General features: G+C 41.6%; 1 protein-coding gene across 7 annotated transcripts in view; it reads left to right on the top strand.

Annotated features, from left to right (window-relative positions):
- The window catches only part of LOC105478190 (protein phosphatase with EF-hand domain 1), a 148353-nt gene that overhangs the window by 108931 nt on the left and 13756 nt on the right, over positions 1-25666 (top strand). For all 7 annotated transcript variants that reach the window (XM_011735269.3, XM_011735267.3, XM_011735265.3 and 4 more), the window contains 3 exons: positions 974-1126; positions 16162-16347; positions 18693-18835. In XM_011735269.3, coding sequence (XP_011733571.1) covers positions 974-1126; positions 16162-16347; positions 18693-18835 — 482 coding nt within the window. The remainder of the gene's footprint in view (positions 1-973; positions 1127-16161; positions 16348-18692; positions 18836-25666) is intronic.

Here is a 25666-nt window from a genome sequence, read left to right as displayed (position 1 = left end):
ATTCTGCTCTGCCCGTAATGGGGACATTTGCTGGCAGGAGACAGGGCAGGTAGGCTGTGAACTAGCTAGCAATAGCTGAGCTTGAATTTCTACCTAGCTCAATGAGACAGGACCTCAGAATAAGATTCAATTTCATTTTTGAAAAATAAAGGTAAGATTTCCTACACACTCTAGTTTGTAAAAGAAACTAAGTACCTACCACAGAGAATTTGTCTATCACTGAACTATGGCCACTAGTATAACAGAAGTATTGTTTAACATTGTTTTGTTTAAAGAGATGGTGCTACAAAGAAACAAGTATAAAATCACAGTCTCTGCTTGTGTAAGGGAACAAGAGGGATTCTAGTAATTGATGCCCTATCAGAAAGACATTTTGTTTTCCAAAGAAACACAGCAGTTTTGTTGCCAGGATTGGAGAACATCGTCAATGGCTGGCAGAGTCAGGCTGAGAACCACAATACATTTAGGTTGAAGGGCTTCTGCAGTTTTCAACCTATGTCTCCTTTAAGAACTTTCTTGGACACATGTATCTTTTCTCATTTCTTCTGGAAAGCATAACAAAATGCACAGCAGCCACCCTCTTAAGAGGTGTTTCTGAACTCCTGAAAATCCTATGGCTAGATAAAGGCTCAATAGGAGACTAGTTGCCCTTACCTTAGCATCGTCCATTTTCTGTGTGGATGCCACAGAATGTGTTTAACACCTACAGAGAAACTCCAATGAAACACAGAAACTCTTTCTTTATAGGGCAATGTCTGTAATTGAAAAATGTACCAACAGATTGTAACAGACCCACTTTACAGACATCAGTGGATAAGTGAGATGTAGGAGGTGGGTGAGATGCAAAAAGTGACCGTGTGTTTTTCACTGGGTTGTGGCACCACGATATAGAAAGAATCCCAACTGGGACTGAAGTCTCTGTATGCAACAGAATAAGCAGAGGGATGGACTAAAGCATGAATTTGTTTTATAGATGAAATCTGTGCTGATACCACCAACGGAAACAAACAGAGACAATGACACTGACTCGAAGCACAATAAAGTAGGTGTGACTTTTAATGCACATGGAAGAATCAAAACAAATGGATCTCCTATTGAACACTTACCAAAGCATGAATGGGAACAGGTAGGTAATCAGGGTGTTCACTGCAGTGGCAACAATGACACCAGCGTGCATGCTGCCCCTTACAATATATAGATAAAGAGTGACTTTACCTTCACAAGCAGACCACATGATTCTCTTGGAATTCATCACTATATTTTAAACAGCTTTATTGAGATATAATTCACATACCATGTAACTCACCCATTTAAATTGTATAATTCAATGGTTTTTCGTATATTCACAGTGTTGTACAACTAGCATCACAATCTAATTTTAGAACGTTTTCATCATCTGAGAAAGAAACTACATACCTATTGGCATCACTCCCCACTCCCTTCTGTAGCCACCCTGTGCCACCTAACAGCCTTAGGCAACCCTCAGTCAGCTATCTGTCTTTACAGATTTGCCTATTCTGAACATGTTGTAGAAATGGACACATAAGTGATGTTTTGTGTCTGGCTTCTTTCACTCAGCACAATGTTCTGGAGGCTCATCCATGTTGTAGCATGTATCAGTACTCAACATCTATTTGTTGCTGAATAATATTCCGTTATATGGATATACACATTGTATTTATTCATTCATAAGTTGATGGACATTTGGGTTGTTTCCACTTTTTGGCTATTATGAATAATCCTTCTGTGAACCATCACATACAAGTTTTTCTGTGCATGTATGTCTTTATTTCTCCTAAGTGTATACCTAGGAGTGGAACTGCTGAGTCATAAGCTAACTCTTAATCAAGTTTAACATTTTAAGAAAGTCCCAAACTGTTTTCCCAAGTGGCTGCACCATTTTACATTTCCACTAGCAATGGATGAAGGTTCCAGTTTCTCCACATCCTCTCTAACACTTGTTATTGTCTATCATTTTGATTATAGCCATCCCAGAGGGCATGAGATGGAATCTCATTACGGTTTTGATTTGCATTTCCCTAATGACTAATGATGTCAAGCATCTTTTCATGTGTTTATTGGATATTTGTAGATCTTCTTTGGAGAAGTGTCTATTCAGATCCTTTGCCTATCTTAAAAATTGAGTTATTTATCTTTTTATTATTGCATTGTAAGAGGTTTTTCAGATATATTCTACATACCAATCCTTTATCAGGGATATTATTTGCAAATACCCTCTCCCATTCTGTGGGTTGTCTGTTCCCCTTTCTTGATGGTGTCCTTTGCAGTACAGCAGTTTTTAATTTTGATGATGCCCAGTCAAAATGATGTATTTTTTCTCTTTGGTTGCTCGTGTTTTTGATGTTGTATCAAAGCTACTGCCTAACCCAAAGTCATAAAGATCTATTACTTTGTTTTCTTCTGAGAATTTTATACATTTAGCTCTTAAATTTAGGTGTCTGATCCATTTTGAGTTAATTTTTGTGTGTGGTGGGAGTTGAGATTCCAAATTCTTTCTGTTTTATGTGGATATTTAGTTATCCCAGCACCATTTCTTTTTTTTTTTTTCTTTTTTTTTGAGACAAAGTCTCGCTCTGTCACCCAAGCTGGAGTGCAGTGGTGCGATCTCGGCTCACTGCAACCTTTGCCCCCCAAGTAGTAGCTTGGATTACAGGCATGCGTTACCACACCCGGCTAATTTTTTTATTTTTAGTAGAGATGGTGTTTCACCATGTTGGCCAGGCTGGTCTCGAACTCCTGACCTTAGGTGATCTGCCCACCTTGGCCTCCCAAACTGCTGGGATTACAGGCGTGAGCCACTGTGCCCGGCCACCAACACCATTTCTTAAAAATACTATACTTTCCTTATTAATTTTTCTTGACACCCTTATCAAAAAATCAGTTAACCATAATAAAAGGATTTATTTCTAGACTCTTAATTATAGTTCACAATTCTATGTTTATCCTTATGTCAATACTGTACAATTTTGATTACTGTAGCTTTGTGCGAAGTTTTAAAATTGGAAAGTGTGAGTTCTCCAACTTTGTTCTTCTTTTTCCAGATTGTTTTGGCTATTCTGGGTCCCTTGAATTTCCATATGAATTTTAGGATTAGTTTGTCAATATCTACCAAAAAGCAGCTGGGATATTGGTAGGGTTGCCTTGAATCCATAGGTCAATTTGGGTATTATGGCTGTTTTGAGATGTCTTTCCATTTATTTAGATCTTTAATTTCAACAATGTATACACATATACACGTCTTGCTCTTGTTTTGTTAAATTTATTCCTAGGTGTTTTTGATGCTATTGTAAATAGAATTGTTTTCTTAATTACATTTTGGATTGTTCATTGCTAGTGTATAGAAATACAACTGACTTTTATATACTGACATTGTGTTGTGAACTTTGATAAACGTATTAGTTCTAATGGTTTTTAGTGGATTTTTTGAGATTTTCCACATACAAGATTATGTTATCTGTGAATAATTTTACTTCTTCCTTTCCAATCTGTCTGCCTTTTCTTTTCCTTTTTTTTCTTTTTGCTTAATTGCCTTGTCTAGAACCTCCAGTACACTGTTGAATAAAAGTGAAGAGAGTAGATATCTTTGTCTTGTTCATGATACTGGGGAAAGCATTCAGTCTTTCATCAAGTATGATATTAGCTGTGTATTTGTTTGTAGTGGCCTTTTATTACATTGAGGAAGTTTCTTTCTATGCTTAGTTTATTGAGGGTTTTTATTGTGAAAGAGTGTTGGATTTTGTCAAGTGCTTTTTCTGAATACATTAAAATGATGTGTTCTTTCCCTTTATTCTATTAATATGGTACATTATATTAATTGATTTCAGAGATGTTGAACCAACCTGACATTCCTGGGATAAATCCCACTTAGTCATGATGTATAATCCACCTTCTATGTTGCTGGCTTCCATTTGGTAGTATTTTTTGAGGATTTTTGCATTTATATTCATAAGAGCTATTGGTCTATGGTTTTCTTTTCTTGTGATATCTTTGTCTGGTTTTGGTATAAGTTTGGCCTCATAAGAGGAATTAGAAAGTATTGTCTCCTCTTCTATGTTTTAGAAGAGTCTGTGAAGGATTGATTTTAATTCTTCAAATGTTTGATAGAATCCATCATTGAAGCCATCTGGGCCTGGGCTTTTCTTTGTAGGAAGTTTTAAAATTACTAATTTCAATGTTTTTCCTTGCTATAGTTGTATTCAAATGTTTTGTTTCTTCTTGAGTAGTTTGTGTTTTGGTAGTTGTGTCTTTCTTGGAATTTGTTTCATTTCCTGAAACAAATTCATTTCATGAAATTCATTTCATCTACTTTATCTAATTTGTTGACCTAAAGTTGTTTGTAGTACTCCTTTATAATTTTTTTTTCTCTTGAAAGTTTGGTAGTAATATTCCCTCTTTCATTCCTGATATTAGTAATTTGAGTCTCCTCTGTTTTTTCTTGGTTTCTCAGTCTCACTAAGGTTTGTCAATGTTATTGATCTTTTTGAAGAACCAACTTTTAGTTTTATTGATTTTTCTCTATTGTTGTCTATTATCTATTTCATTTATTTCTGCACTAATTATTAACAGTGGAGGGTGTCCAGGTTCTTGGCGTCTTGAACAATGAATTGGACAAAACACACAAACAAGGCAAGGAGGGAATGAAGGGTTTTATTGAAATGAAAGTACACTCCACTTTCATGTGTGGGAGTGTGGGAGTGGCCTGAGCATAGGGGCTGAAAGGCCCTGTTATAGAATTTTTGGGAGTTTCAATACCCCCTAGAGGATTCCATTGGTTACTAGGAGTACACCCTATGTAAATGAAGAGTTTGAAGTAAAGTTACAGAGTCATTTACAGCATAAACCCTACGGAAAGGATATTTCCTGTCATAGCTGAAGTGTGAATTGGCCTTATGTTCCCTGCCTCCAGACCCTATTTTCCTGCCTCATAATCTTTATCATTTCCTTCCTTCTGCTTGTTTTAGGTTTAGTTTGCTCTTCTTTTTTTAGTTTCCTTAGAAGGTAATATCATTGATTTGAGATCCTTTTTATTTTTTAATAAAGATACAAATCTTCCTTTAAGTACTGCTTTAGCTCCATCCCTTAAGTTTGCTATGTTATTAAACAATTGCTGCTGACTTAAAAAAAATAGTTTTGCTATGTTGTGCTTTTGTTTTCAATAGTATTGTCTAAATATCCTTGTGATTAACTTATCTGTTATTTGGTAGTGTGTTGTTTAATTTCCACATATTTATGAATTCCCCATATTTCTTTCATTTATTGATTTAAAATTTAATTTGATTGTGGTCAGAGAATACATGCTTTGCCTGATTTAAATTCCTTTAAAACTTTTTTTCTTTTTTTGGTAAATCCTTTTAAAATTTGTTGAGGCTTTTTTTGTGGCCTAGCATATGGTTTATCCTGGAGAATGCTCCATGTGCACTTTAGAAGACTATATATTTCACTCTTATTGGGTGGAGTGTTTTATATATGTCTCTTTGAACATATTTATAATAGTTGCTTTGAAATCTTTGTCTGCTAAGTCAACGTCTAGTCCCTTCAAAAGCAGTTTTTATTGCCTGCTTCCCCACTCTGCCCCCTCACCCCCCACCCCCTACCCCTGCCCCGCCCTCTTCGCATGTCGTGTAATCTTACATTGTAGTAACCCTAGGTAGTTATTCCCATGCCCCTCTGGGGCTTGTTGTTATTTGCTTTTTTGTTTGTTTGTTGAGTGACTTGTCTGGACTAGTTTAGTGAAGTCTATTCGCCTTCAGTGTGCAGCCTCTGATGTCACTCTTCACAGAGTGCTGCCTTGGGCATGCATACAGTTTCTCCGACCACCCGGGCTACTGTGGTTTTAATTGGGCTCTCTTTGTCTCTTTCCCTGATCTCTCCTTTAAGCTTCGTACCCATCTGCCTCTATTTGAAGCAGTCCCAGCTGTTAGCCTTCACTAATTGCTAGCTGATTGCTCTATTGTGTTTAACAATGCCCTGGCCCACAGAGTGTTCTACACTCTGTGGATTAAAGCTGGACCCCTTCGCAGGGGCAGGGCTTTAACCATGTTTGAGGCTTACTCCGACCTCCACAAAGGCTCCTTTCTCATCTGTCTGTTTCCCCGATTCAGTCTGTTAAATTTCTTCTAGCTGGTGTACTGTTGCTACTAGTATCTCGGCACTACCATCCTCCTTGTAAATGCTTATTCCCAACATCTCCATTGCTTTCAACAGTGCCTTTAGGCATGAACTTCCTTGCACTCTGTGCCAAATAAGGCCAGTCCCCTTAGGCAGAGTGGCAGTGCTCTGTTCTTGACCTGCCTCTCCCCCTGGGCCAAACCACTGTGCCATCACACTGCAGCTGGGAGCAGGGACAGTGACCCACTTTTCCTCCAGTGACAGCCCTGTTCCACAAGCAGGGTAGTAGGCAGGGATGATAGCCCCTGGTCTTCTTGGCTTGCCCTTCCTGGCATAGCACCTCTTCCTTATGATTGAGCAAGTGTGGGGGCAGTTGGGGTCTAGCACCTGCAAGCTGCCATGCCTAGGATAGGGCATCTGCCCAATGAGTGGGGGAAGTGAACCCCAGTCCTCTCTGCTGTGCTTGCCTGGAACCCAGCTTCTGTAATGCAGAGCTGGGGGGAATGAGGGATGCCCATCAGCTTGCTGCTTCTGGGACAAAACCATAGCCCTCTGCTGAGAGCTTGGGGCAGAAGGAGCCCCGCCTTGGATGCGTCCACTTGAAGTAGAGCATCCTTCATGCTGATCAGTGAAGGCAGTTAGAGTAGCTCATGGCTCAAATGCCACACACTCTCTCTGTTGGTATCAAAATTTAGGAAGTTTTCTTAAATGTTTCTCCGTATGCTGCATGCCATTAGGACAATTTCCAGTGGCTTCAACTGGTTTAATTTTTTTTTTTAAGTGATTTTCCGCTGGGCGTGGTGGCTCACGCCTATAATCCCAGCACTTTGGGAGGCTGAGGTGGGCGGATTGCTTGAGCCCAGGAGTTGGAGACCAGCCTCGGCAACTTGGCAAAACCCCATCTCTAAAAAGTACAAAAATTAGCCGGGCGTGGTGGTGCATGCCTGTAGTCCCAGCTACTCGGGAGGCTGAAGCAGGAGCATGGCTGCTCGAACCTGGGAGGTGGAGGCTGCAGTGAGCTGAGATCATGCCACTGCACTCCAGCCTGGGCGACAGAGCGGGACCCTGTCTTAAAGAAAAAGATGTTCACAAGTTAAATGGTTGTTTCACTGGGGGGGGGGGGTCTGCCAAGCCCCTAACACTGCCATTCCTGTCATTATGTTGTCATTTTGAGACCTGTACTTAGTATGTCTATAAACATGGATGTAAAGGCAATAAGCCGTGTACTCATCTTTGTGACAGCGTGCATATCCGGAGCTGCCTGTCTAGAGTCTCTGGCAGCTTCTGGCATGGAGTAAGATCTATAAATATTCCCTTCATTCATTCATCCATTCAACAAGAATGTATTGATCACTCCTGAGTACTCTTATTCATTTGTCTTGGTGAAATTTGGCGTTTTTCTAAATTTCCAGTCCTACATTTTAACTGCTTTCTTGTCAGTTTTTACCCCATATGGCAGGGATGAGTTCTTAAGAACAACAGCTATGTGTATTATGTCATTAAGTCTTTAAAGCAACCTGATGATGTAGATAATATTATTCCTGTTTCCCGAAAGAAGACACTGAAGCTCACATAAGTTGAATAATTTTCTAAATGATGGGTCTAGATTTGATTCCAAATTTGTTGGACTCTACACTTCTCATTTTTAACTGTTAGGCCACACCATGTCTCTCACTATAGGAAAAGATGTTACAGGACACTGGGTTTTGTTTGTTTGGGTTTTTTTTTTTTTTGAGATGGAGTCTCACTCTGTCACCCAGGCTGGAGTGCAGTGGCGCAGTCTCAGCTCATTGCAACCTCCGCCTCCTGGGTTTAAGCAGTTCTCCTCTCTCAGCCTCCGGAGTAGCTGGGATTACAGGCATGCACCACCATGGCCGGCTAATTTTTCTATTTTTAGTAGAGACTGAGTTTCACCATATTGGTCGGGCTGGTCTCGATCTCCTGACCTCAGGTGATCCACCTGCCTTGGCATCCCAGAGTGCTGGGATTACAGGTGTGAGCCACTGTGCCCGGCCCCAGAACACTGTTTTTCAACTTCTTGGATGGGAATGTTATGACCTCTTAGAAAGGTCTTTTGTAGACTTTTCTTCAGGTTTCCTGTTCTGAAAGAACTGAAATGAAATTATTGGAAATGGACTGATGCTTAATGATAAAAGTGTTCTTCCTGTAGATAGAATCATAACCATAATAAGTAGCTTTCGTTTTCAGATATAAACACACATACATGCATTTGCAATGTCACAAGTACACAAAGACACATGCCCACGTGATATTGGTTACATCTGTAGCTGGGAAACATAATCAAACAATTACCAAACACTGTTGAATTTCTTACTTCCCTTCAGTCATTGTTAAAGAAACCTCTATTTCCGGCCGGGCGCAGTGGCTCAAGCCTGTAATCCCAGCACTTTGGGAGGCCGAGACGGGTGGATCACGAGGTCAGGAGATCGAGACCATCCTGGCTAACACGGTGAAACCCCGTCTCTACTAAAAAATACAAAAAACTAGCCGGGCGCGGTGGCGGGCGCCTGTAGTCCCAACTACTCGGGAGGCTGAGGCAGGAGAATGGCGTGAACCCGGGAGGCGGAGCTTGCAGTGAGCTGAGATCCGGCCACTGCACTCCAGCCTGGGCGGCAGAGCAAGACTCCGTCTCAAAAAAAAAAAAGAAACCTCTATTTCTTGATTTAGGACCATTATACCTTGATTGCTGAAAATGTTGACTAAAATGTGATTTCTGGTGTAAAATATACCCTAATCGATGAGGAGAGAGAGAGGTAGGGAGAGAGACAGAGGGAGAAATGGTATTCATCATTGGCTGCGAGTCCAAAATATTTAAAAATCAAGTAAGCATGAGAGGCAACTCATAGCAAGTAGGAAGGGATGCCTCCTTAAACCTTGACATCCAAATCCCAAAGACTGAAGGTTAGAACAAGCTCTTCTAGGATTATGGTGAATAAAGAAGAGAATGTTAAAGAAATGGGAGCTGCACACAAAGAAAATTGTGGCCTCTGGAAGCCTAGATGAGTTAGAGCCTTAAGAAGTGGGAGGGAGGAGACTGGGGCTCGCTATTCCACAACAGAACCTCCCGCTCCCCAAACAATAGAGATGTGGCGTCTTGCAGACCCCACACACATGATCCGAGCTGACATTGGGTAAAATGGGCCAGAACCTCATTTCTGATGTTTAATCATTTCAGTTGTGCCCCTAATTTTCTTTCCTCAGTTCCTGGTACATAGTGGATAAACACACACATAAGTTATGCTAGAGCCGAAATTTCCAGATAAAAACAGAGCTCACAATTACTTTATTTCTTAATATCTATGAGCTGTTTTGTATAAAGATCATATACTCTTTATTTTATCTTGTAGTCATGGAAATTCATAATTCTTGGCAGAGTGCTATAGTTTAAATTTTCCCTTATGTTCACTGAGATGTGGGGATATATTTAATCAGAGTTAAGTCACTGTACAGAGATGAATATGATACTCTGTAAGACAGACTTACAAGGAGACAGAGGCCAAAAAGATTTCAAAAATAATTTAAATTATTTATAGCCTGAATGACTCCCCTCTCTTTATTCATTCATTTAACAGGTATTTATTGAGCACCTACTATGTGTCATACACTGTTCTAGGCTTCTGGGAAATGTCAATGACTAAATAAAGATCAGTTACCTTGCAGAGCTTACATTTTAAAGGGAGGAGTTACATGATAAACAATATAATAATAAATAAATGATATACCTTAAGTGATAAGTTCTTTTTTTATTATTATTTTTAGACGGAGTCTTGCTCTATCTCCCAGGCTGGAGTGCAGTGGCGCAATCTGGGCTCACTGCAAGTTCCGCCTCCCGGGTTCACACCATTCTCCTCCCAAGTAGCTGGGACTACAGGCGCCCGCCACCACGCCCAGCTAACTTTTTTGTATTTTTAGTAGAGACGGGGTTTCACTGTGTTAGCCAGGATAGTCTCAACCTCATGATCCACCTGCCTTGGCCTCCCAAAGTGCTGGGATTACAGGCGTGAGCCACTGCGCCCAGCCTTAAGTGATAAGTTCTATGGGAAAAATAAAAACTAGAGCAGAGTTAGGGAGAACAGGAAAACTGGTCTTGGGGACAAAATTGCAATTTTTTTTTTTTTTTTTTTGAGACGGAGTCTGGCTCTGTCGCCCGGGCTGGAGTGCAGTGGCCGGATCTCAGCTCACTGCAAGCTCCGCCTCCCGGGTTTACGCCATTCTCCTGCCTCAGCCTCCCGAGTAGCTGGGACTACAGGCACCGCCACCTCGCCCAGCTAGTTTTTTGTATTTTTAGTAGAGACAGGGTTTCACCGTGTTAGCCAGGATGGTCTCGATCTCCTGACCTCGTGATCCGCCCATCTCGGCCTCCCAAAGTGCTGGGATTACAGGCTTGAGCCACCGCGCCCGGCCGCAATTTTTTTTTTTTTGAGACAGGGTCTCACTCCTGTAGTCCAGGTAGGAGTGCAGTAGTGCAATTATGGCTTATTGCAACCCTGACCACCTGGGCTCAAGTGATTCTCCCACCTCATTTTTTGATTTTTTTGTAGAAACAATGTCTCACTATATTGCCCAGGCTGGTCTTGAACTCCTGGGCTCAAGTGATCCTTCTTCCTCTGCCTCCGAAAGTGCTGGGATTGCAAGCATGAGCCACGGCGCCCAGTAAAAATTGCAATTTTTTTTTTTTTTTTTTTTTTTTTGAGACGGAGTCTCGCTGTGTCACCCAGGCTGGAGTGCAGTGGCACAATCTCGGCTCACTGCAAGCTCCGCCTCCCGGGTTTACGCCATTCTCCTGCCTCAGCCTCCGAGTAGCTGGGACTACAGGCGCCCGCCACCATGCCCGGCTAGTTTTTTGTATTTTTAGTAGAGACGGGGTTTCACCATGTTAGCCAGGATGGTCTCGATCTCCTGACTTCGTGATCCACCCGCCTCGGCCTCCCAAAGTACTGGGATTACAGGCTTGAGCCACCGCGCCCGGCCAAAAAATTGCAATTTTAAATAATGTAGTCAGCTGCATTGAGGTGGCTCCCAAGAGGGAAATGACTTGATTGAGGTCTCTTGGCTAGTTAGGGAGTGATAGAGTAGGATTTGATCCTGAGGTTGACTTGAATGTCCATGCTCTTTTTTTGAAGGGATAGATGAGAGTGACAGGCATTCTCAGGAATGATGTGACCTACTTTAGTCAGCCCTTATTCAATGAGGCCTAAAGGGTGGATAGGGAGCAGGAGGAAGGCATCTAAAGAAATCTAGGATCCCTGGCTGGAAGGTTTGGGCTGAGCATAGCTTTTTTTTTTTTTTTTTTTTTTTTTTTTGAGACGGAGTCTTGCTCTGTCGCCTAGGCTGCAGTGCAATGATGTGATTTCGGCTCACTGCAGCCTCCGCCTCCCAGGTTCAAGCAATTTTCCTGCCTCAGCCTCCAAAGTAGCTGGGATTACAGGCATCTGCCACCACACCCGGCTAATTTTTGTATTTTTAGTAGAGGCAGGGTTTCACCATGTTGGCCATGCTGGTCTCGAACTCCTGACCTCATTCTTGATCCACCCACTGCGGCCTCCCAAAGTGCTGGAATTACAGGGGTGAGCCACCACGTCTAGCCTAAGCATAGTTTTTAAAATGACGTGGTCTAGGCCAGGCGTGGTCGCTCACGCCTGTAATCCCAGCACTTTGGGAAGCCGAGGCAGGTGGATCACAAGGCCAGGAGTTCCAGACCAGCCTGACCATCATGGTGAAACCCTATCTCTACTAAAAATACAAAAATTAGCTGAGCGTGGTGACGCACACCTGTAATCCCAGCTACTCGGGAGACTGAGGCAGGAGAATTGCTTGAACCTGGGAGGCAGGGGTTGCAGTGAGCCAAGATCACGCCACTGCACTCCAGCCTGGGCGACAGAGCAAGACCCCATCTCCAAAAAAAAAAAAAAAGACATGGTCTAGCTGGGCGTGGTGGTACATACCTGTAATCCCAGCTACTCGGGAGACTGAGGCAGGAGAATTGCTTGAACCCAAGAGGCAGAGGTTGCAGTGAGCTGAGATCACGCCATTGCACTCGAGCCTGGGCGACAAGAGCAAAACTCTGTCTCAAAAAATAATTAATTAATTTAAAATGACATGGTCAAAAGCTGGAAGGGAGGATGTATAACTAAGGGAAAATATGAAAGAATAGTGAATCTGTAGTATTAATGTTTTAGAAGAGAAGCATTTAGATACACCTTTCAGAGCTATTAACTCTCCCTCGAAGCACACTTTTGGAGACTGGATTACTTAGAGCCGCAGACATGCGCAAGGTGCTTCTTGAAGGATTTATTTTAGATTGAGGAGATTTAAAAGGCTGACACACATAGATTTTTGTTGATCAGGTCATATAAAAGCTGTAATTCAGTAAAACGTTCCCATTTTTTTGTTTGAAAATTTTCAGGAAAGAACGTTGTAAAGAATTAATTAGTCTTTCATGCAGTGATCACCCCAAGGCTCCTGCATTTCAGAGGATAATGTGTTGTTGACAAGAAAGAGATGGTTTCTACTGAGGAATTTGTTTCACCAACAAAGGGGCTTTTATGCAATTTTTTTGTTTGTGAGTTCTGGAATTAATCTTACGTTACCACTACGATCTGGGTAAACCTAGTCAAGGAAATGATTTCTAGACAGAAAAAAGAAATGCAAAACTCATGGAATGGATTCTGAAGGACAAGCTCAGTTCTTAAAAATTGTTACCCCTTATGAGTTAGAATCAAAGAAAAATGAGTGTTAGATATATCTTCCTCATTCCATTGATGATGACTAAGGCCTGAATATGATAAGTGATTTGCCCAAGGTGACTTAGGTAATTACTTGAAGTGCTAACTCTTTGGCCAGTGCTTATTCTAGTTCAACAGAGTCCCATCATATGTACCTTGAATTTATGTAAATTTCAATTATTGCATATGGCAATAAAGGAGAAAAATACTGGAAAATTTTATTTTCATATCCTTTATCACATATATAAAATATTAATATTTCCATATTATCTATATAATATATATAAAACATTCACATATCCATATTATTGTGTAGAGTTGTATACATACAACCATATACAGTCAACCTTCCATATGCACGGGGTTCTGCATTGTGGATTCAACCAATCACAGATTGAAAATATTTGGAAAAAAAACAATATAACAATACAATATAAATTTTAAAATATGGCATAACAGCTATTTACATAGCACTTACATTGTATTAGGTATTATAAGCAATCTAGAGATGACTTATAGTACAGATACTCTTTGACTTATGATGGGTTTATCTGGACATAATTCCCTCATGTCAAGGAGCTTCTTGAATGCTTGTTGCTTTTGCACCATTGTGAAGTTGAAAATTGTAAGTCAGGGACCATTTGTAGACAGGAGGATGGGTGTGGGTTATATGCAAATACTATGCCATTTTATACAAGGGACTTGAGCATCCACAGATTTTAGTATCCTGGATGTAGGAGGTGGTCCCAGGACCAATCCACCTTGGATACTGAGGGGCAACTATATATGTTAAGGGTAACAAGAGGTTTCCCAGGGGTAATTTTGGCTATAAATGATTTGCATCCCATGTAGAAATTGAAAGCTTAATCCCCTCCTAACAAAGCACAACTCCTTGATTTCCCTCTTTCCTCCATTATTATATTACAGGTCAAATTATGTCCCCAAACATGACATCATGGTATAAGAGCCAGATTTGACTCAGTCGAAAATGCAAGTGTTATTTTTGTCATAAACACCAGCGAAGTAAAGGGGTTCCATTATATTTATTCATAGAGTACGGTTGTGCTGATGTCGGCATTCAGGGGGGAGAAAGGAGCGCCCTGGGCTGACTCTTCTTTGGGTGGTTTTAACTGTCACTTCAATCATCAAAAACTCTGCAGGTGTCTGATGTGGGCCTGGTACAGGGTTTCTCTTTTCTCTAGTTCTGACCAGGTGCTTATTCCAGGGTAGCTCTCCTGCCAGTTCTGCTCTTTTCACCTCACTGTCTTTTTCCTCACTTATTTCTAGCTCCTCTTCCATACCATACTTATCAGTGGCTGTACAATCATGTTTAGCAGTTCCTGGTCCTGTTCTCCAGACCTGATTTGGACCCACTGGAATAACTGCGCAACTTCACATGCCTGCTTTTTCATGCACTCAGAAGAAACATGTGGAAAACAGAGACTGTTAGAATCAGTCTGTTAGAATCTGAGATACTTTACAAGTCAACTGGTCCAAATGCCTGATTCTAAAGATCTCAAAAGTGAGATCCAGGGAGGATTTTCAAGGTTGTATAGCTTTAATGGCAGAGAGAGTTTTTCTCACTACTCTTTAAGCTGTTATAGAAGTTTCAATAAAGAAGCATTACAGGCCAGGTACAGTGGCTCATGCCTGTAATCCCAGTACTTTGGGAGGCCAAGGTGGGTGGATCACCTGAGGTCAGGAGTTCGAGACCAACCTGGCCAACATGGCAAAACCCTGTCTCTACCAAAAATACCAAAAATTAGCCAGGTGTTGTGGCAGGCCCTTGCAATCTCAGCTACTCAGGAGGCTGAGGCAGGAGAACCGCTTGAACCCAGGAGGTGGAGGTTGCAGTGAGCCGAGATCATGCCACTGCACTCCAGCCTAGGCGACAGAGCAAGACTCCATCACAGAAAAAAAAAAAAGAAAAGAAACATTACAGATAGATGAAAGCCACAAAGAGGGAGCCTCCAATCTTCATGAAAAATATTATTTTGTTTTATTCTGAGACGGTGTCTTGCTCTGTTGCCCAGGCTGCAGTGCAGTGGCATGAACATGGCTCGCTGCAGCCTCAACCTCCTGGGCTCAGGAATCCTCTCACCTCAGCCTCCCAAGTAGTTGGGAACACATTCGTGCACCACCATACCTGGCTAATTTTTATTTTTTAATTTTTTGTAGAGATGGGGTTTTGCCATGTTTACCCAGGCTGGTCTTGAACTCCTGGACCCAAGCACCCTTCCTGACTCAGCCTCCCAAAGTGCTGGGATTACAGGCAAGAGCCACTGTGCCCGGCAGAAAAATGATTTTAAAAATTTGGATCTTTAGTCCTGGACATCATGTAACCTGCATTTGCCTCTCCTGCACCCCAAAGGAAATGTTATACACAACACTTGTGGATTTAGGAGAACACGTTGTGGAAAACAGTTGCTAAATGTATTGCTGAAACTGAGACTGTACTTACCATGGAGGGGGAAAGGTGAAGGAGATGCTTTAGGAGACACCCTCAGATGAACAGGTTTCCACATTTGTGTTGGGAAACAGCAAGGGCTTCCTCAGGCTATGTGCTCAACAGGACAAAAACCTGGCCCAGAGCCACAGCAGGAGACCTACCTTATGTCTTTGAACATGTTAAGACACACCTAATGTGTGGGCATTGTGGGGAGCTAATTTCTCCCCTGAATGTGACAATGAAGTTCTCTTAAGAGAAAAGAACCTTGTAGATTCAACAACTGTCAAACAATTGTGATGGAATTTTTAAAGCCAAAAAAAAAAAAAAAAAAAAGGATAAGGGCTGATTCTTGGTTATTGTTATTGCTGTATTGGATATTCATGGAGGAGGTGAATATGAAACAATGTTCTTTTTATTTTTTTTGAGACGGGGTCTCCATCTGTCACCCAGCCTGGAGTGCAGTGGAGTGATCATGGCTCACTACAGCCTCAACCTCCCAGGCTTAAGTGATCCTCCCATCTCAGCCTCCCTAGTAGCTGAGACTACAGGCATGCACCACCATGCCCGGCTAATTTTTGTATTTTTTGTAGAGACGAGGTCTCACCATGTTGCCCAGGCTGGGCTTAAACTCCTGGCCTCAAGCAGTTCCTCCCACCTCAGCCACCGAAAGTGCTGGGATCACAGGCGTGAGCCACTGCGCCAGGCCTGAAACAATTTTCAAGGAAGAATGAGAAGTAGTCTTTGGGATACCTTGGGTTAATATTTCTGACAAGTCGGAATCTAGAAAGATATAATCTCACTTGTAAGTTACAGCAAAATCTGGTTTGTTGTTCCAAGATTATTGATATTCTGTGGAGTGATCCCAGAGGCAAAAACGGCTGTTTTCCAAATACGGGCCGAGGAGGGGGCTGCTATTTTGGACCAGATGTTACTTCCAAGATTCTTAATAAATACCAGTTGAAGATGCTCATCAGGTCTCATGAATGTAAGCCCGAAGGGTATGAAATCTGTCATGATGGGAAGGTAAGCTAAAATTGTTAGTGACATTCCCATTAACATCCTTCCCCTAAGCACAGTCTTTTCTTCACAGAGTATGTCTGGCCTAGAAGCCCATGAGAAGATATCTTTTCTAGTACCAAACGGAAACCAGAGAAGGCGGGCTATATCTAGGTTGTTTGAAAGATCCTCACTGTCCCTTGTCCTAAAAGATATTTGGTTTATTTCCCTGATCTTCCCTAATCCCAGAAACAGAAATTCTTTTTTTTTTTTTTTTTTCTTTTTTTGAGATGGAGTCTTGCTCTGTCGCCTAGGTTGGAGTACAGTGGCGTGATCTCAGCTCACTGCAACCTCCGCCTCCCGGGTTCAAGTGATTCTCGTGCCTCAGCCACTCAAGTAGCTGGGATTACAGGTGTGCGCCACTACACCCAGCTAATTTTTGTATTTTTAGTAGAGACAGGGTTTCACCATGTTAGCCAGGCTGGTCTCGAACTCCTGACCTCAGGTGATCCACCTGCCTCGGCTTCCCAAAGTGCTGGGATTACAGTCGTGAGCCACCGTACCCGGCCTCAGAAACAGAAATTCTGATACATGGCACTAAGTAGACACACAGAAAGGCTTGGTTCTTTACTACTTGTAAGGCAACTGTCCCACACAGTGGGGTTGAGAATGTCCTTTTCCTCACAGAGTGCATAAAAGGCAACAGTGAATCCAGTTTGCTCTTGCACTTTTTACCTGTTCCTCGTGCAGGGCCCAAAACACAAGCCACACTTCCCTTCAGCTCCCTCAGTAGGCAACCTCCAGCAAGTTGCTCACTGTAGTCAGTTTAGCTACAGCCACTAAAATGGAGTGTGTTGTGTTCCTTCAGTGGTGTCTGATCAAAGGCTAAAGGAGGTGAGGACTGAGGAGCTGGTTTCTTGTCCCAAGTTGTCCTGGGATGCACCTTTTTCTTTCTTTTTTTTTCTTTTTTTGAGACAGAGTCTCGTTCTGTTGTCCAGGCTGGAGTGCAGTGGCGTGATCTCGGCTCACTGCAACCTCTGCCTCCTGGGTTCAAGCGATTCTCTTGCCTCATGCTCCCGAGAAGATGGAATTACAGGCGGCCGCCACTATGTCCAGCTATTTTTTGAATTTTTAGTAGAGACAAGGTTTCATGTTGGCCAGGCTTGTCTCAAACTCCTGACCTCAGGTGATTCACCTGCCTCAGCCTCCCAAAGTGCTGGGATTATAGGCATGAGCCACCGCACCTGGCCTGGAATGCACCTTTTTCTATGGTGAACAGCAATAAATAAAAATGGATACCAAGTTGTATGGCATTTCCCTCTGTGTCAGCACTTTGTTTTTCTGACCTCTATTAATTCATTTTCAGCTCATACTAACATTGCAAGATGAGTAAGGCAAGTATTGTTTAGGGTTTCTTTGTAATAAGAAAATAGATAGAAAAATAGATAGAAAACAGCAGTGGCTTGTCTAAAGTGACATGCTCATCAGGACAGAAGAGAGCCTAAGCCAGGTTCCCTGTCACCCACAAATATGGTCCTCCCGGCCGGGTGCAGTGGCTCACACCTGTAATCCCAGCACTTTGGGAGGCCAAGGCAGGTGGACATGAGGTCAAGAGATAGTGACCATCCTGGCCAACATGGTGAAACCCTGTCTCCACTAAAAATACAAAAATTAGCTGGGTGTGGTGGCACACACCTGTAGTCCCAGCTACTCGGGAGGCTGAGGCAGGAGAATTGCTTGAACCCAGGAGGTGGAGGTTGCAGTGAGCTGAGATCGTGCCACTGCATTCCAGCATGGTGAGAGAACGAGACTCCATCTCAAAAAAAAAAAAAAAAGTATCCTCCCATATTCTACCACAGCCCAAGGCTAGTTCCTTCACAAGATAATGGTCGTGGTCCCTTCTTCTAGCCACTGCATCTCTGCCCTTAAAGCACTGACTTTCTCGGGCCCTGAACCTTCTAAATCACTCTGCTCCAGGCAGAAGAAAAAAACTGAAATACCAGACAAATTTCATTCTGAATGCTCAACTATTACAAGAAAATAGGGGATTTATCTCCTTGGAAAAAGAATTCGCAAAATCAGACATTAAAGAGGATTCTGAGATTTGGCACTAAAATTGTACCCAGGATTGCAGGGCCATGCGCTGAGGATGTTGGCTGAGTGGCCAGGAGTTAGTGCTCCTGGGGACACTGGGGAGTCGCCTTGTTTTCCTCCGATGCAATAATAGAAATCACATAGGACTTGGATGATTTGCAGGGTTTATGAACTTTCTTTGATTCTTGCTTTTTAACAATTGAGCTATTTCTGACCTTATTGAATGACTTTTTGAGAACTAATTTTACGTGAAGCTGACCCTCTTTTTCTTTAACCAGGTTGTGACTATATTTTCTGCTTCTAATTATTATGAAGAAGGCAGCAATCGAGGAGCTTACATCAAACTATGTTCTGGTACAGCTCCTCGATTTTTCCAGTACCAAGTAACTAAAGCAACGTGCTTTCAGCCTCTTCGCCAAAGGTGTGTATACTATACGGAGAACACAGAGCACTGGTCTCATGGACCCATTAGAACCAGTCCCACGTGACTCAGAGCAGCCACGTGAATGAAGACAGTCATTTATAGCTTACTCATTAGTATCAACAAAATGGAAATAGTTCCAGACACCAAGTGGTGAATGCACCCATAATTGAAACCAAAAGGAGCAATTCTAAATTTGTACATCTTTCTAGATGGATAAAGCAGTCAGTCCTCAGAAACATAACTGAATATAAAGAAAAGAAGATTCCCCACACCCACGCAGTCCCCTAACCTACAGCCTTCTCTGACCCCCAAACAGCTCTATCTGCTCTTGCCCCTTTCTCTTCTCTATCCAGAAGTGTATGTGACAAATAGTTGAGTGTCTCTTTCCATGTGATGGCATTCATAGCTTATACTCCTTTTCTCCCTTTCACATTATCTTTTTACGTTTTTTTTTGAGATGGAGTCTCACTCTGTGGCCCAGGCTGGAGTGCAGTGGCTCGATCTCAGCTCCCTGCAACCTCTGCCTCCCAGGTTCAAGCAGTTCTCCTGCCTCATCCTCCCAAGTAGCTGGGATTACAAGGGCCCGCCACCACACCTGGCTAATATTTTGTATTTTTGGTAGAGACAAGGTTTCACCATGTTGGCCAGGCTGGTCTTGAACTCCTGACCTCATGTGATCCACTCACCTTGGCCCCCCAAAATACTGGAATTACAAACGTGAGCCACTGTGGCCAGTCTAAGATTTTTTACATTATAGAACTAACATGTTCGTTGTTAACAACTGAAAAAAAAAAAAAAGCAAAGAAGAATAAAGAAAATGTTAACAATCTTCTCTCCCTTCTCAATTATCCTTTTCGCCAGAGGTAACTAAAACTAGCAGCTTAGAATGGCCCCTTCCACCCTCTTCTTGCTCTTACAAAAATAGACAAGCATTTATTCAGTCATAGAACTTAAAAAAACCTTTGAGTACCTACCATGTGTCAGATACCGTTCTAGGCATAGATAATACAAGATAGGCCGAAGTCCCCTCATCAAACACATATCTCAGTATGAAGAGAAAGATGTAAACAATGTACATACTTTTTTTTTGTAAGAAGTAGTCTTGCTCTGTCGCCCAGGCTGGAGTGCAGCGGCACAATCTTGGCTCACTGCAACCTCCACCTCCTGGGTTCAAGTGATTCTCCTGCCTCAGCCTCCCGAGTAGCTGGGACTACGGGCGTGCCCCACCACACTGGGCTAATTTTTGTATTTTTAGTAGAGACGGGGTTTCACCTTATTGGCCAAGCTGGTATTGAACTCATGACCTCAGGTGATTTGCCTGCCTTGGCCTCCCAAAGTGCTGAGATTACAGGTGTGAGCCACTGTGCCCAGCCTGTACATACATTTTTTTCTTTTTTTTTTTTGAGACGGAGTCTTGCTCTGTTGCCAGACTGGAGTGCAGTGGCGTGATCTCGGCTCACTGCAACCTCTGCCTCTCGGGTTCAAGCAATTCTCCTGCCTCAGTCTCTACAGGTGTGCGCCATCACACCCAGCTAATTTTTGTTTTTTTAGTAGAGATGGGGTTTCACCATGTTGGCCAGGATGGTCTTGATATCTTGACCTTGTGATCCGCCCGCCTCAGCCTCCCAAACTGCTGGGATTACAGTATGAGCCACCACGCCCAGCCATATATATATATATATGAAGTTAGAATCACACTGCACACTGTATTCTGCAACTGAATTTTTCCCCTAAAAATTATATCATGAACATCACCTCAAGTTAGTAAAGATAGACCTAACTCATTCTTTTTAGTACATACATATTATTCTGTAGTATACATGTACCATAACAGTTATGAAGCAACTAAATCTTATCCAACTGATAGACATCCAGATTGGTTCCAGGATTCTGCATTTAAAAACAATGCTATAACTAGCATTCCTATACGTAAGGAACTCATACGACTCAACAGCCAAAAAAAAACAAAAAACAAAAAACAAAAAAAACAAAACAAGTAATCCAATTTAAAAAATAGGCAAAGGACCTGAATAGACATTTTCCCAAAGACATACAAATGGCCAACAAGTTCACAAAAAGATGCTCAAAGTCACTAATTATCAGGGAAATGCAAAGCAAAACCACAATGAGATAGATACCATCTCACACCAGTTAGAATGGCTGTTATCAAAAAGACAAAACATAAGTGTTGACCAGGGTGTGGAGAAAAGGGAATGCTTGTACTCTGTTGATAGGAATATGGATTAGTACAGCCATTATAGAAAATGCTATAGAGGTTCCTCAAAACATTAAAAATAGAAGTACCATATGATCCAGCAATCCCACTACTAGGTATATATCCAAAGGAAATGAAATCAGTATCTTGAAGAGATATTTGCATTCCCATGTTCAGTGTGGCATTATTCACAATAGTCAAGATATGGTAACAACCCAAGTGTCTGTCAAGACAGAAAAAGAAAATGTGACTGATATACATGTGTGGATTTATATATTTTATATATATATATATATATTTTTTTTTTTTTTTTTTTTTTTTTGATACAGAGTCTCGCTCTGTCACCCAGGCTGGAGTGCATTGGCCGGATCTCAGCTCACTGCAAGCTCCGCCTCCCGGGTTCACGCCATTCTCCTGCCTCAGCCTCCCGAGTAGCTGGGACTACAGGCGCTGCCACCTCGCCCGGCTAAGTTTTTGTATTTTTAGTAGAGACGGGGTTTCACTGTGTTAGCCAGGATGGTCTCGATCTCCTGACCTCGTGATCCGCCCATCTCGGCCTCCCAAAGTGCTGGGATTACAGGCTTGAGCCACCGCGCCCGGCATATATATTTTTTATATATATATAAATATATATAATCCCTGCATGCTCAAGTCCCTTATATAAAATAGCATCGTATTTGCATAAAACCTATGCACATCCTTCCATATACTTTAAATCATCTCTAAATTACTTATAATACCGAATGCAATGTAAATACTATGTCAATAGTTGTTATACTATATTGTGTAGGGAATAATGACAAGAAAAAGTCTGTACATGTTAAGTACAGGCACAACCATCTGTTTAAAAAAAAATAAATTCGGCCAAGCGCAGTGACTCACGCTTGTAGTCCTAGCACTTTGGGAGGCTGAGGCAGGAGGATCATTTGAGCCCAGGAGTTCGAGACTAGCTGGGCAACATGGTGAAACCCCTTCTCTACATAAAATACAAAAATTAGCTGGACGTGATGGTGCACACCTGTAATCCCAGCTACTCTGGAGGCTGAGGCAGGAGAATCACTTGAGCGTGGGAGGTCAAGGCTGCAGTGGGACAAGATCGCACCACTGTACTCCAGGTTAGGCAATAAAATGAGACCCTGTCTCAAAAAAAAAAAAAAAAAAAAAATTCCACTGAAGGGAAACCCATGCATACAGAGGGCTGATTGTGCATGCACAATGGAAAATTATTCCAACATAAAAAAGAAATCCTGACTTTTTTTTTTTTTTTTTTTTTTTTTGAGACGGAGTCTCGCTCTGTCGCCCAGGCTGGAGTGCAGTGGCCGGATCTCAGCTCACTGCAAGCTCTGACTCCCAGGTTTACGCCATTCTCCTGTCTCAGCCTCCCGAGTAGCTGGGACTACAGGCGCCCGCCACCTCGCCCGGCTAGTTTTTTGTATTTTTTAGTAGAGACGGGGTTTCACCGTATTAGCCAGGATGGTCTCGATCTCCTGACCTCGTGATCTGCCCATCTCGGCCTCCCAAAGTGCTGGGATTACAGGCTTGAGCCACCGCGCCCGGCGAAATCCTGACATTTATGACAACACAGATGAACCTGGAGGGCATTTTGCTAAGTGAAATAAGTCAGACAAATACTGTATGACATCACTTATATGTGGAATCTAAAAAAATCGAACTCATAGAAACAGAGAGTAGTATGGTGGTTGCCAGGGGCTGAGAGGTAGAGGCTATCTGGAGATACATGTATATCAAATCATCACACTGTATACCTTAAATATATATGATTTTATTTGCCAGTTATAAATATAACTATGGTTTTATGTCAATAAAGCTGGAAAAATCCTCTGTGTGTGTGTGTGCGCATGCGCGTGTGTGTGTGGACATATATCCATAAGTTTTAGTGAATTTTTTAATGTAAGATTTTACAATGTGGAATTTATGGAATTTATATGTTTAAAATTTTAATAGCTACTTCAAAAGGGTTATAACATTGGACAATCTGAAAAACAACATACCATGTTTATAATTTCATTACAATTTTTGGATTTTTACCTTTGTTTAGAAAATTTCTCTTTCTCTGTCTCTGTCTCTCTGTACACACACACACACACACACACACACACACACAAATTCTCAAATTTAACAGCTACATTGAGATGTAATTTACGTACCACAAAGTTTACCCATTTACAATTCAGTGACAGTACATTTACAGAGTTGTGCAACTATCACCATTATCTAACTTTTGAACATTTTTGCCATCCTAAAAAGAAAACTCATACCCATTGAGCAGTCATTTCCCAGTCACCTCCTCCCATCACAGCCCTAGGCAACCACTAATCTATTTTCTGTCTCCGTGGATTTGCCTATTCTGGGCATTTCATGTAAATGAGATCACACAATATGTGATCTTCTGTGGCTGGCTTCTTTCACTCAGCACAATGTTTTTGAGGTCATTCATGCTGTATTCTATATCCGTACTTCATTCCTTCTTATGGGTGAATAATATTCCATTGTATGGATAGACCACATTTTGTTTATCCATTCATGAGCTGATAGACATTTAGGGTGTTTCCACTTCTTGGTTATTATAAACAATGGTGTTATGAACATTCATGGGCAAGTTTTTGTGTGTACATGTTTCATTTCTCTTGAGTAAATACTTGGTAATGGAATTGCTGGGTTATATGGTAACTCTATGTTTAACATTTTGAGGAACTTGCAAACTTTTTCCCAAGGGGCTTACCAGTTTACCATTTCCACCATCAGTGTGTCAGGATTCCAAGTTGTCTACATCATTGCCAACCCTTGTTATGATCTCTTTTTTTTTTTTTTTTTTGGAGACAGAGTTTCACTCTTGTTGCCCCAGGCTGGAGTGCAGCGGCACAGTCTCGGCTCACTGCAACTTCCACCTCCTGGGTTAAAGTGATTCTCCCACCTCAACCTCCTGAGTAGCTGGGACTACAGGCATGTGCCACCATGCCCAGCTAATTTGTGTATGTTTAGTAGAGACGGGGTTTCACCAGATTGGCTAGGCTGGTCTCGAACTCCTGACCTCAGGTGATTTCCCTACCTCAGCCTCTCAAAGTGCTGGGATTACAGGTGTGAGCCACCGCGCCCAGCTTGATCTCTTTTTTCTTATTGTTGTCTTAGTGGTGTGAGGTAGAATCTCATTGTAGTGTTGAGTTGTTCCCTAATGATTAATGATGTTGAGCATCTTTCCATGTATTTATTGGACATTTGTACATCTTCTTTAGAAATATTATATTTCAGGTTCATTTTCCATTTTTAATTGTCACTCTTTATTTTTGCATTGCAAGAGTTTTTTATTCTATATACACATCACTTATTCAGTATATGTATATTTTTTTGAGACAGGGTCTCACTTTGTTGCCTAGGCGATCATGGCTCACTGCAGCCTTGGCCTGCAGGGCCCAATTGATTCTCCTGCCTCAGCCTCTGAAGTAGCTGGGACTACAGGCACAAACCAGCACACTTGGCTAATTTTTGTATTTTTGATGAGATGGGGTTTCACCATGTTACCCAGGCTGATCTTGAACTCCTGGGCTCAAGCGATCCACCTGCTTCAGCTTCCCAAAGTGCTGGGATTATAGGCATGAGTCACCACGACTGGCCACTTGTTCAATATTTGATTTGCAAATATTCTCTCCCATTCTGTGGGATGTCTTATCCCTTTCTCTGTGGTATTATTTGTAGTGCAAACATTTTTCATTTTGATGAAATCCAATTTATCTGTTTTTTTTCTTGTGTGGCTCGTGCTTTTTTGGTATTGTATCTAAGAAGGCATTATTGCCTAACTCAGAGTCATAAGGATTCATTCCTATGTTCTCTTCTAAGAGTTTTATAGGTTTAGCTCCTATATTTAGGTTTCTGATCCATTTTGAGTTAATTTTTGTATATGGTGTGAAGGAAGAGTTCAGCTTTATTCTTTTACATGTGGATATCCAGTTGTCCCAGAACCATGACTCAAAGACTATTCTTTCCTTCTTGGCACTCTTGTCAAAAATCAGTTGACCATAATGTAAGGGTTTGTTTCTGGCCTTTAAATTGTATTCTATTTGTCTAAGTCTGTGTCTATCCTAATGCCAGTACCACGCTGTCCTAATTATTATAACTTTACAAACTTACTACAGTTTTAAAACTGGTAAATGTGAGTTGAACTTTGTACTTCTTTTTAAAGATTGTTTTGGCTATTTTGGGCCCCTTGCATTTTCATGTGAATTTCAGAATCAGCTTGTCAATTTGCAAAAATACCAGCTGGGAATTTGATAGGGATTATGTTGAGTCTGTAGATCAGTTTGAAGGCTATTACCATCTTAACAATATTAAGTTGTCCAATCCATGAACGTGAAATATTGTTCTATTTATTTAAATCTTCTTTAATTTCCTTCAATAATATTTTGTACTTTTCCGTGTATAAGTCTAGGACTTATTTTGCTAAATTTATTTCTAAATATTTTGTTCCTTTTGCTGCCATAGTAAATGGAATTGTTTTCCTTTTCTTTTCTTTTCTCTTTTTCTGGAGACAGGGTCTCACTCTGTCACCCAGGCTGGAGTGCAGTAATGTGATCATAGCTCGCTGCACCCTCAAATTC

The sequence above is a fragment of the Macaca nemestrina genome, chromosome X (genome assembly GCF_043159975.1).
Source record: "Macaca nemestrina isolate mMacNem1 chromosome X, mMacNem.hap1, whole genome shotgun sequence".
Taxonomy (NCBI): Eukaryota; Metazoa; Chordata; class Mammalia; order Primates; family Cercopithecidae; genus Macaca; species Macaca nemestrina.
This window is presented reverse-complemented; position numbering and strand designations above follow the sequence as displayed.